We start from the raw sequence: 13126 nt of genomic DNA, 5'->3' as shown, positions 1-13126 counted from the left end.
ACTCTTTGGTTATGTTTGCAAGCCAAGAAAAGAAAAGAAAAGAAAATTTCAAAAAAAAAATTTTAATTTGAAGAGAATGATAGACACATAAATTAATCATTGTGTCATCATGTTTTTTTTTTTCTTTTGTTTTCTTGGATTGGCTTCCAAGCTTAGCCTTTATGTATAGTTTTTTTTTCTTTTATAAATATTTTTTAAATACATTTAAGATTAATTTTGATTTGATGGGATTGAACACTAGTTATTTATGTCATGGTTTACAGGTTCTAAAAAAGAATAAGATTGTTTTCAGACCTTATTGAGATTAAATATGGTTTTTAGAGCCATATTAAACAGTGAACTAGAAGGCATAGCCTCTGGTTTAAGTCTGCATAATTAAATGGGCAGTGCAATCTAATTTTTAATTAAGAGACCTGAATCCAATCAATTACAACTCTAGTATGTACTGCCTTAGGGTACTGTTTGGCTATAAATGAAATTAAAGAGATGAGAAGGACAGTGAATATTTTCAAACCTAAAAAGAAACTTTTGAAATTATTACCCAAATATGATTGTATTAATGACTTAATTAAATGTATTGCTATATTTTGTAATGATATTTTTAGATATAATTTTTATTTTACTTCTCAAATTTAAGGGATTTGGATGCCAAGTAGAGTGAAATTTAATAACTATATATTGAATGATTTGAAGTTAGTGACATAATCAAGTGGGATAATGATTATAAAAGTTTCCTTTCTAAGTATGAAATTTTCACCTCACGTTAGATTTAATATGTTTGAGATATTTTTTTCATATTTCCAACATTGCCCATGCCATCACCTCCCACCATCGCCATCACCACCTTCTCCTCCGATATAATGGATATGGTCTTTCACTACCGCCTTGAAAGAACGGAGTGACACATTGGATGGAGAAGAGAAAAATGAAATTGAAAATATGGAGAAAAAAATACCATAAACATAATATTTATGAAACATGAGGTAGTCCACACATAACAGTTCAAATGTTAAGTACCCCAAACATAATTTCTCTAAACATTAGATCCTCCAAGACAAGTGTAATTTACTTTGATGAGTTTAATGGAAAACTCTTCTTGAATTCCTCTATTGGAGCTACCCAAAAGTTATACACATTTCACATCTTAAAAGTAGGCTTCCCAAAAGGCAAAAAAAAATAAAAAATGAAAGTCCTGTGATAGCGAGCAAGGTGGAAGCATGGAACAAGAACTCGCCGAGATCTCGGTAATATCTCAGTTTTTTTGGATTATTGGGACGAGATGATAGGCGAAATGGAAATAATACATTATCTCAGTTGAGATCTTGGTTCGATCAAGATCTCACCAAACCCCTACATAAAAGTGTACAGAACTCGACCGAAACAATTGAGATCTCAACTGCCTTGTTCGTCTCGATGAGCATTCCTTTGGTGTGCTCAAATTTGACTCAAAACTTCATCTTTCTTCGCAATTTTTTACGGAAAATCACCACATAACTTCAACAAAAGCGTGGAAACGTTGATCTACATCAAGAATTTTGTGGACGACATATTCATAGTCCCAACCCAGCCATACATGCCGATGGTAGTTCAACAATCTAGTGGCAGTAATAGTGGATCGATCTCATTACAACCGCTTCTTCCATACCGTAAGATAGGGTTCCTTCAAATAGTTGATGACAACACTTTTTTGTATTATGTGGAAGAATACGTATAATGCTATAGCAACACTATGACATGGAAAGGCTCACTTGCTTTGAAACTATGGTTTGGAATCATAGGTATATGTTAAGTTCTTTTACGTTAATTTATGCTTTGATTGCTTTCTATTACTAATTTATGTGTAGAATAGGGTCTATTAGTATGTCGTAGCCTACCAACCTAGAGTCCGAAGTTAAGCTCCTATTTGGACTTCGATTTTAAAAATTTTGATATTGCCATTGCGATTAAATGGTTCAAAATAAATTGTATATCAAGTTTCACGACCAAACTAGGTAAAAAATCCATCGAAACCATCAAACAAATTTTTTTTTTAAAAAAATTGCACCAACTCACCGAGATCTGAGCCCAACTCAATTTTTTTGCTTGAGCGAAATCATGGGCGAAACCGAATTCTCGAACCATGGGTGGAAGGAGGGAAGCTAATGCTATTTGCGAATTAGTCAAGGTTAGAGTAATATGAATCTATGATGAAATCATGGCTGATTCCAATATGAATAAAAAAGAATCGGGTTGAGTTGACCCACCCCTCCCACCCCCCACCCAACACCCAAAAAAAAAAAACTAAACACCCAGATTTTCCAATCAAATCCCAATTTCTTGAACCTTGAATTTAGTGTTTTATGTTCAGTCATCAATCACAGAGGATTGAACCGGTATTTGGGTCTGGTTCGCAAAGGGGAAAAAACCGCTATTTCTCATTTTCGGAAGAGGAATTCATGGATTAGTTGGGAAAAATGATCCTCTACAGCGTCTTAATCTTATGGTGCACAGCAGTGCGGGCCTTTGAGCTCAACACGTGAAAGATGCAACATCCAACGGTACCGAGCTGGAGAATAAAGTAAAAAAAAAAACTGCATTGCATTGAGCTCGCATCGTTGGATGAAGCTTTTTACACGTATCGAGCTCTTAGGCCGGCACTGCAATGCACCGCAAGATGCCTGCATTGTAGAGGATTTTAATTCGATTAATTGTCAAAGCAAATGAGCAATAGAAGGTCAATTGTAAAAAAAATAAGAAAAACAATAAGGGAAAGAGAACGCTACCTGGTCCAATGCGGTGTGTGGGACCCTACACGGCTACACCTTGACACAGGGCCGTGCAAAATGACCATCGCACCCTCGGGGATTTTTGCCTTTCCATGGGGGTGCGATGACATTTCCCGTGGTCCTATGCCTGGGTGTACGGATCGCGCACCACACGCAACCAAGTAGCGTTCTTTCTCCCAAAAAAATAATTAAAAATTTAGGAGAAGGCTCTCTGAGCAATGGGGTTGTTATGGTAAAATCCGCCTACAATAGTATTATATACGGCTAAGCTAACGACTAAAAGGGTACTTTCGTAGTTTAGTAAATAAATAATGGTATAAATATAAACAATCCAAAATTGTCCCACGAAGCCACATGGGGGCAATTACGAGAAAGCAAAGTAAAGCCAACTGGCAGCATGGACGGAACGACCCAAGTCGCCGACAGTTCACTCACTAATGAATAATAATAATCTTTCATCAAAAAATACTTGAATCAATAATCTGATTATGCTACCAAAAAAAAATTATCTGATTATTTAGATGATAGACAAGCTCTTACCAAAAAAAAAAAAAAAATGATAGACAAGCTACTAAAACGGTCTATATCTGGACAACGTCACACGTGGCATCCATCAATGCTCAAGCATCAAGCCCCGTCTTTTATAGGATCCCACTTTTCTTTGAAAACACATTGATCAAAGAAATAGTTGTTTGGGCCACTAGATCCTTCACACATGCTAGCCAATGGGAGTACGTAAGAATGGCTTTGGGCGAAATTTCCACATTTTCATGAGGGCAATGCAGTACTTTTGCATATTTTTGTGTCTAGGTGTAGGAGTCACATGATCAAGTAGCATTCTTTTCTCCCTTATTATTATTAGTGCAAATTACTGTCCCCTCCCCTTGATCATGTCCCCTTCCCTTGTATATTGAATAATGACTCTCCCCTCCCCTAAAATCGAGAGATTTTATCAATCGTACCCATATTGGTGACGGTGTTAAAGAAAGAAGGGTATGAGGATAGAGATGAGGGTATTGTTATCTTTTTTTTATTGCATTTCCAACACCGTCGCCAATATGAGTATGGTTGATAGAATCTTTCAATTTTAGGGGAGGGGTGAATCATTATTCAATATGCTGGGGAAGGTAGTCACATTAATGCCGAGAGCGTTAGTTTCCAGCATGGAAGATAAACTCGATCGAAATCTGTCGAAACTACTGAGTTAATTCGATTTCGCAGGTTTTCGAGACGAGTTGAAGGGAGATTTTATAAAATCACTGGATTCGAGCGGGTTTCGATGGTTTTGACTGGTTTTGATATTTATGCCCATCGAAACTTGGCTCGAAACTAGGACAAACAGATATTTATACTAGAAACTACCAGAAACCAGGACAGACACTTAGTTATGTCTAATACCAGTTAAATAAATGTTTTTGTATTTGTATTTCATTTATTTAAGATATTATTCATAGATAAGCAAACACCCCCTATTTGACTCCAATAAAAATAATTAAAAAATAAACTTTTAAAAAGAAAAAAGTAAACCCCCCAGTTCAAGAACAAAAATTGGATTTTCACCGGTAGGTGCAATTTTCAACTTTCTAATACTAAGATTTTTTTCTCAAATCTAAAAATTTCACAAATCTTAATATGATAAAATATTGCTAAAAACCAAAAGTGCGGTAAAATATTTATTTGCTTTTATGTCAAAAAAAAATATTTTCATTCAAAACAATTTGGACAGCATTCGAGCACACCAAATTAAGTTTGACCGGTACATAACTCCTTCGATATATATCAGATTTAAGCAATCTTAAACTTATTGGAAAGCTATCAAAACAAAGCTTTCTAACAAATCCAATACTTATTTCTTCAGACAAAATGTGGGCCCCCTTAAACTGAACCAATCTGTCTACCGCCATCTCTTTGGTGTGGTTTCCTACCTCTACATCGTGCGAAATCTCCTACCGATAAATTAATTACTTAGACAATCTTTGTACTCTCACTTTATGTTGGATTTTGTACTCTTTAAGTGAAATCACTTTAACAAGGTTTGCTTACACTTGTTTTTTGTTTTTTTTTTTTCCTGGGAGAGGGAGGTGGTTGTGCTAGATTCCTTATAATCTATTAATTTGTTATTAGGATTTTCATTCTCTTACTGATCCTCATTATAGCTTTGGGCATGGGCTTTGCTTTTTCTCATTAACTCCAATTTCTTATTTTTCAACTGTTTTTGAATTTCCATGGTATCTAAGCAGAAATCTATTTGACTTTTTATATAACAACATGAATGCATATTTTTTTTTTTTTTTTGAGAAAAAGAAAATCATCATTAACTAAGAAAAGTTAAAATATCGTTTACAGAACTAGAAATAGAGCAACTTGACTTCAGCCCACAAGTTTTTTGGGCTAGTCTATCAACAATCTACATATTCTACCATCCCCGTCATTGCAAAAAGTAATTGTTTTAGAGTATAGTTCTAAAAAAGAAAATATATAAAAGGAGTTCCAAGGCCATATCTTGTTTCCGTCTCCTTAATCAGATTCTACACATCCTGAGATACATTCCAAATTTTAAAGTTAGTTTATCCTAGACTATTTGGTTCTTAAACCATTAAAGAGGCCTCTCACTTTTGCTTCAATAGGATTATTTGTTAGAATATTGTTCAAGGTCACCAAATCAAAATTACATTGTAACAAAACACCAAAATCCCAATCAGATTTGTTCAGAACTTTGTTAGTATATCCTACACAAATTAAAATAGGATCTGTTAAATATGAAATATCAAAGTATAAATAAGACGTAGATTTATTATCACGTTGATTGGTTATCTCATTTATTTGATCCCCGAGAACGGAGAAAAGTTCTGGTCGGCAATCCAACGATTGACACTATCTAAAATCTACTTTGGATTTGGGACATGTTCGACTAAATGACTTGATTCTTGTGTTTCCAGATGAAGTAAACCGTGATAGCCATTACGCTAAAAACCCATTTTTCGGGTAGCTTGATCGGGTGCTAGGGATTCAAGGGGGTGAAGGAAAAAATGCTGGATAGAGATCATATGAGTTCCTAAAGGGCCTACAACCCATATCCTCTTGTTAAAGTCGCAAGTGAATAGGATATGTGAATCTGATTCCGGGTGAAAGGTTACAGAAGGGTCTACAAGTATTCAAATCAAACCATTTAACTAAAATTACCTTTACTGGGATTCCATTATTTACCATCCTCCAGATGAACATTTTGAATTTGGGGTGGATTCCCAATTTCCAAAGGAATGTCCACCATAGTTAGTAAAATCGGGAACGGCAAAAAAACGAAGTCTTACGATATGGGTTTTAAACGATAAAAAAATGGCAAACGGATGGTCAAATAAAACAGTCAAAAAAATAAAGAACTGTGAAAAATGGAAAACAGACAGTACATGTTTTAAACGTTTACATTTAAAAAAAAAAAGGGAACCAAAAAAATGGCACTCTTCTCATATAAATTGAGGAATTTTTTTTTGAAATACATGCTTCTATTTTCGGTATCTGTGCACTGATCTTGAGTTGAAGGTGATATCATGAAAAATGTAGCCCTTCGAGTCATCTTGACGTCGGTGAAAGAATTAGGCCAATCAGAGTTCAGGAGAGAGATATGTTCAGTTAAGTCCAAGGTCTTAAAAAATGCCAAAAAGATGGAAACGTGTTTTGAACGTGTTTAAAACGAGAATGTTTGCCGTTTGCCATTTTTTACCGTATGTTTGAAAAACATACGACAAAACGTGTTTAAAACGGTAAAAAATGAAAACGTGTTTAAAACTGACGCGTTTTTTGCTAACAGTGATGTCCACCATTTGGGGGGTTGAGTGACGCAAATAGAATTGGAAGTACTTGGGGAGCTTGGGCTAGAGAGATTGAATAGATATTTAGCAGCCAATTTGGTTGAGAACTGACCAGATCGAGATAGACGACACCACAATTAATCATGCTCACAGGAGATCGAGATTTTAATAATATTACCAACCATAGAGAGGGGGAAAACTATGTTGAGAGTTCCGGGAGGAAGAGCCAATAATGTGGTTAACCTTTAAGCCTGGATTCAAAGAAACTTGTGTGTGCAATGAAGACATTGAGTTTTGAGGAGCCCAAGGATCAAACCAGAAAGAAAGTGTCTTCACCTGAACCATTTCTTCGAGTTACCATAAGTTTGAGATGGAGAAGTACATGACCCCCTTTGGACATTTATCCGCTGCTGTGGCCCCATTGTGCACATATGGCCGCTGCTGCACCGCATGATGGCACAACAGCAGATAAAAATTCGACCCCCTTTCCCTTATTGTAATTTGGTCAAACAAAGATCTCTTGTGAGAATATTTGGTCCAAAGAGATCGTGCCTATAAAGATTGGTTGTCATTGATGAGTCTTCATCCCAACTTGAGCAGAAAAGCTTTATTTTGAGTAGCTGAGGATCTCAACCCCAAACCTCCTTGGTTTAGTCAAAAATATATTAAAGTTCAAGACGTATAGTACCCTAAAAAAATAAAGGGAAAGGGTTCTCTACACTGCCTAAGTGCACATTTGGGTGAATTTAAAGGGAGAGGATTCTCTACACGCGTTTGTATTCAATGTCGTGGAAATTTTTTTTCTTTTGATTATTTATATTTTATTATTATTTATGTCATGGGCAAGAGAACACAAATCGGTCATGTGGCGTCTGCATCAACACAGGTTAATGAGAGCATGCGCACAAGCATCATGGGGATGGGATTTTTGCCTTTCCTTGGGAGTGGAGCGATCATTTCATACCCCTTATGTTTAGGTGCAGGATCCACACGATTAGATAGCATACTTTTTCCTTCGGATTCGTTAGTTAAGACTTTGTAAGTTTTGACATTTCCGCTAAACCATATCAAACTCAAATTGTCCACTAAATCATATCAAACTCAAACTGCAAAATTGCCTTAGATCTCCACCGTCCAATGACCACATGCAATTCGAAATACTAATCCAACAGTAGTATGAAAAAGGTAGATGTAATCTTTACGTACATTGTTTATCTTCTATACATCGCAAGATGTCAACATACCTGCAAGTCCCATGAAACCTAACAGCCCAACATGAAATGATCAGAAAATAATAAACCCAAATAACATTTTTCCTTTTTAATTCTCCAATTTCATAATAATTTCTTTTGTCTCTGATTCTATGCTATTCGATTGCTCCATCCATGGCTTCTAATGGAACATCTCCGGTGAGCTTCCCTTCCTGTGTTAAATTATGACTGATAGGGATTTCTTAGGTGTGGCTGAGGATTTTGGTTTCAGTTGCAAATTGGGTTTCTTCTATTTCTTAGAGATTAGATCTTTGTTTGGGTTGATTCCCTTTTCTGATGTTGCAGAGAGCGGAAACTGAGAACAGCTTGGAGAAAATCAAGAGGCAGCTTACGTCGGGTTCAGGGAGGAATCTGTTGCAGGGGCCGCTCCTTAAGAGATCTGAAACGGTAAGGTTTTTTGGGATTGTGTTATGTAATTTTTGAAACTGGGGATTCTGTTTCTGTGTGACCCGTACATAGTTAGTTTAGAACTTCTGGCCTTCTTAGCTGGAATAAAATTTAAATGTTAGTTTGATTGAATGAAGAAAGTGCTTAGTCTTAATTAGGTTTCAGTTTTGGACCTAACACTTCGACTTTTAATTCCAATGTGGTTCATTGCTTAACCGAGTGCTCTTCATCAGTGTGGAACAAGATGAATCTTCCAGTGGAATGGGTGTAACTGATAAGTCCTCACAAAAAATTGATAAAGAGTTATGTCGAAGAAAGGGGAAAAGGGGAGGCAATTATTAAGAATTTAGCCAATATGAATAAATCATTGGAACTGATGAAAACGCATCATTGCACCTGTAAATCCTTGGGTCTTAGCTTGTAAAATTCTTCACAGGAGACGTTCTTTGTGGTGGTAATCACTCTGGCCTTCAATATAGATGGCTTTTTCCACATTGTGGCAGTTCTTAGGTTGCCCCATCCATAGCTCAAACTAATCACTTTGGTGTGGCCATCATACCAACTGTTAAGAATGTTTCTGTTAATATGAAAGCCCTGGGATTGATGGCATCGGATTAGGCCCTGTAACAAGCATGGTTACAACAGCAATTGTTTTCTCAGACAATATATCAATGGTCTTTTAACAAGGTTCATCAAATATAATATGTGTTCTTTTGTAACCTGCTCTTAAGTAATAAGCCCTTAGAGATATCTACTGTGTTCTGGGAAAAAAAAGGGAAAAAGAAATCTAGAGATATTGTGACATGGTTATGGAGTTCTAGCTAGTTTTTTTTTAAGAATTGACAAGCGTTTTTATCAAACACAGTAAGCTTATAATTCATGGATGAGTTGATTGGACATATACGCTTGCTTTATTTATATTTGATTGATGAAATAGAATTGGCAACTATCAAGTTAGAACTGTGAGGAATTGTTTTGGAAGTAGAGATTCTAATGATAAGCTTAACCAAGACAAAATGCATGGAAGATTAACAAAAATAAGAATCAGAATGAGCGTGTAATTACGATTGATGATCAAGAGGTACCTCAGTGCAACCATTTCATTATTTTTCTTTGCTTATTCAATAGGAGGGAGAGAGGACAGATGCTATTTTTTGTCGGCAAAGAGGTGCTTTAGGAGTGAACATTTGTAAGATGTCTAATCGATTAGTGGAAGCCAATTTGGTATGTTAGATGTATAATCAATTAGTGCAAGCCAATTTGATAAACAAGAGGCATCGGAATTGAATGTCTTAATATCCTTTAATCAAATAGTAGAAGCCGATGTTGATTTTGCTGGTCTCTGATCCTATTGTTACTCAGCTGGTGGTTGGTTCTCTCCTCATTTTTTCCTGATTTCTTTCCACCCGATGTAGGATGGTTATAAGTTACCCCAAGGCTTGTAGGTGCTGGGATGAAAATGACTTCAAAACTTCAGGAAACCAGAAAATCTAGAATCATGTAGGCCTTGGTTGATGTGATCCAGTGCATTCAATGTATAAATAGATTGCTTGAATAGTGTAGAAAGATAGTGAACTAACATAGTAATAGGGGTGGCAACAGGGGAGTGTAGGGTCGGATAGTGGCCTTACCCTTATCCCTAAGTGTTTTTTTTTTGGGGGGGGGGGGGGATGGGGTGGGGGGAGTCGCCCTTACCCTAGAAGTCCCTTTACTTGGTAGTGAACGGGTAAGTTGTAGAGCCTTAACTATGCTCTTTAACCATTTGATTGGAAATTTTTGAATGGGCTATGTGTTTAAGATTTCTAGAGTGTTTTGTAGATTAGATGGGATGACTTAAAGGTAAATGGTACATATCCCCTTGTGTCTCTTTACTGGTACATGGTATATATCCGTGGTGTGTGTGTTTGCGAGATTCCTAATTGACAGATGGGTAAACAGGGCCTTTATACTCCAAACTAGGGACAGGTAAGGCAGCTAAATGGGTGAATGGATTTCAAAAAAAGGATACCCACTGCCACCCCTACCTAGTCACTAGAAAGTTTTCAGGCCAAACCAACAAGAATATTGTAGAGAACCTAGGACCTGTAACCAGTAACCTTAGAGAGAGAAGAGAAGAGAGAAAAGAGAGAATGAGAGAATAATTGCTTGTATTAATTGATAGGTAAGCCCCTCTATTTATAATAGAGGGGAAAGTTACAATAGACTAAAATAGGCGATGTGGGATTAAAACCCACATAGCCAACTTACACTTAATAACATAAAAACTACCCCAAAAAGACCAGAATACCCCCACGGTATTCTGGAGTACATATTCCAACACTCCCCCTCAAGCTGGATTATACAAATAATTAAAGAAAGAAGATCCAGCTTGGACTAAAGAAAAAAGAACTCCATAACAATGCTAACACTCCCCCTCAAGTTGGTGCATACATGGTACTAATGCCCAACTTGAATAAAATGGGAAAAAATAAGTTGTAGCAGAATCCAGCTTCAAGATGAATGCAGCTCCCAAATAAACCTTCAAGAATTTGAAAAAATAGATCTTCAAAACTTGGATAGACATGATCAAAAACCGGACTGGAATGGCTTCCAAAAAAGGCAACTTTCAATGATCTTCAATAGCTATTCAAGAATGAATCTCGATTGTCATAGTGACATAGAATCTTGAAGTGAAATAACTAGAGCGAGAAGCAATAAAACAAACCGAATCGAAATGGGAAAAAGCATCAACCCAACTGAAAGTCCTCAAATAGGCAACAACCAAATATCTTCAATGCTCTTCAATACTCTTCAATACTTCAATCTCCCCCTTACGGCAAACTCAACCCAATAACGAAGGATACCCAATGGCAATGGTGGAGAAAACTGATGTTCTATGTTTTGCACCAATGTTCCTGCAAGTTCTGTGTTCTGCAATGTCTGCAGGTGTATTGTACATAATCCCCCCCGCACGTGTAGTACACGTGGACAAATAATGGAGATGATGTAAGGTTTAATGGCACAAACATAACTTTCTAGAATTTTCCAAAGGTGCTTTGGGTAAGTAAAAAGGAAGGAATGGCAAAATTGTAATTTACCAAGAGTTTCCAAAGGTGTTATAGGTAAATACCAAAGGTATGGGATATGAAGGGAATTAGAATTATTGAAAAGGAACGGTGTTGGAAAAAAAGGATGGCATGGCTGCAATTTGGTAGAAACCATGGTTCAAAATCTCGCGATATTTCGCCGAAATATCGCTTAATTTCGTATATCTCGAGCTTACCGAGATGCGAAATCAGGTCGAAATGAAAAATACCATATTTAGTCGATATCTCGTGAGATATCGTGAGATATCGGCGATATCTCGTGAGATATCGACAATATCTCGATATCTCGTGAGATATCGGCGAAATATGGTATTTTGGCTTAAAGTGTCACGTGAAGGGGGCTTTAATACAATATTTCGCAAATTTCGGTCCATATTTCGACCGAGAGCTGCATTTGCTAAGGAATTTCAGTCTTTTGCCTATTCTTTCACTCTTCCAAGCTCTCATCCAACACTCTAGCCATTGTTCAAGCACATTGTTGTCGGATTTTCGCGGTAAACTCATCGGAGGGTCATCTAAGCTCATCATCCAAGCTTTTTTCCACTATTTAAGGTAAATTCTATTCCTCTAAAACTATTTTTTGAAAAGACTATGTACAAATTTTGTTGGATGGTGATGATATTAATATATGTTAGACACCTGGAGGCCGATCTATAGCCTCACAAAGGTCGAAATTTTTTTCCATATGTATTTTTTTTTTTTTTTTTCTGGTTTTAAAAATTCATTTTCCTACAATTAAAATAGGAAATAATTAGGGGTAATATGACTTAGATGGTAATGAATTAAATATATGTTAGACACCAATGGCCGATCTACGGCTTCACTTGTCGGATTTATTTTTCTGCTCTTAAATAATTATTTTAATTTTCGCACATACCACTCCATTGGCATCGGATTATGGTGCATCACAACCTTACGATGGATATAGATATGGATCATCATCATATGGGCGTTTAGTGGGTAGGGGACTATGACTACCATCCCAGTCCTAGGGACATCTTGGATCATCTTTTGTAAATAACATCTTTGCATACCCTAGCGGACCTAACTACCAACCTCACCACCATACATGCAGCCAATGCCATCGCCTCTTGCGCCGGTGCCAACATCATATCACAAGGGATCATCTTCTTCACTATCGGATCGATTGGTAACCCTAGTTTATATCCTAGGATAGGTTACCTATAGTATGTTGATGATTCCATTTACGTGACACTTGTGGATGACTACACTCGTTTCTTCTCCGATTCTATACCGTGGTCCACATATGTCCTTCAAACAGAGAGCAATGGACGTCGACTCCATGAGGCATGAGTGGGATTGATCCAGGAGGCACAAAGAACTACTATTAGCGCTTTAGCACTTGTACTTTGTAACTTAAGTTGTGATTTCATTGATCTATGAACTTGTGAGTTGTGACTTGCGAGTTGCAGTCTTGTGACTTACTAACTTTGACACTTAGTGTATTGCCTTTAAGGCTTTAAGCGAGTTATTGAATATTATGGAGTTTATGAGAATCATGGCACTCATCAATGTGTATTGGCTTTAACTTGATATGTGATGAAGTTAAATACTATTATTAAATATTAATCGCCTAATCTATGTGTATTTAACTATTTATACATTAGGTCGCACCGTGTATGTCAATCAAGGGTGCAAGCCCAAAACACCAATTTGAATTCACATTTTTACAATTTTATGGTTTAAATGTGTTTATTAAGCTTAAATAAGGCTGTCCATGAAGTTTCAGGCCTAGATATGGCCAAAAACCCCCCGAGATGGACCCCCGAAATATTGCAGAAAAAATG

General features: G+C 36.7%; 1 protein-coding gene and 1 long non-coding RNA gene across 3 annotated transcripts in view; one reads left to right on the top strand and one right to left on the bottom strand.

Moving 5' to 3' along the window:
* Nucleotides 1–4104: 4104 nt before the first annotated feature.
* LOC122659934 overlaps nt 4105–13126 on the bottom strand; it is a 13046-nt gene continuing 4024 nt past the window's right edge. Inside the window, exons 2-3 of the long non-coding RNA XR_006332585.1 lie at nt 8317–8326; nt 4105–4116 (exon numbers count right to left, since the gene is read on the bottom strand). This is a non-coding gene — a long non-coding RNA (uncharacterized LOC122659934). The remainder of the gene's footprint in view (nt 4117–8316; nt 8327–13126) is intronic.
* LOC122659926 (switch-associated protein 70-like) overlaps nt 7814–13126 on the top strand; it is a 26580-nt gene continuing 21267 nt past the window's right edge. For both annotated transcript variants that reach the window (XM_043855086.1, XM_043855085.1), the window contains exons 1-2: nt 7814–7983; nt 8131–8232. In XM_043855086.1, coding sequence (XP_043711021.1) covers nt 7960–7983; nt 8131–8232 — 126 coding nt within the window. In that variant the 5' untranslated portion in view covers nt 7814–7959. The remainder of the gene's footprint in view (nt 7984–8130; nt 8233–13126) is intronic.

This window comes from Telopea speciosissima, chromosome 4, assembly GCF_018873765.1.
Source record: "Telopea speciosissima isolate NSW1024214 ecotype Mountain lineage chromosome 4, Tspe_v1, whole genome shotgun sequence".
Taxonomy (NCBI): domain Eukaryota; kingdom Viridiplantae; phylum Streptophyta; class Magnoliopsida; order Proteales; family Proteaceae; genus Telopea; species Telopea speciosissima.
The sequence above is the reverse complement of the archived record's forward strand: the minus strand, read 5'-3'. Positions and strand labels throughout refer to the sequence as shown.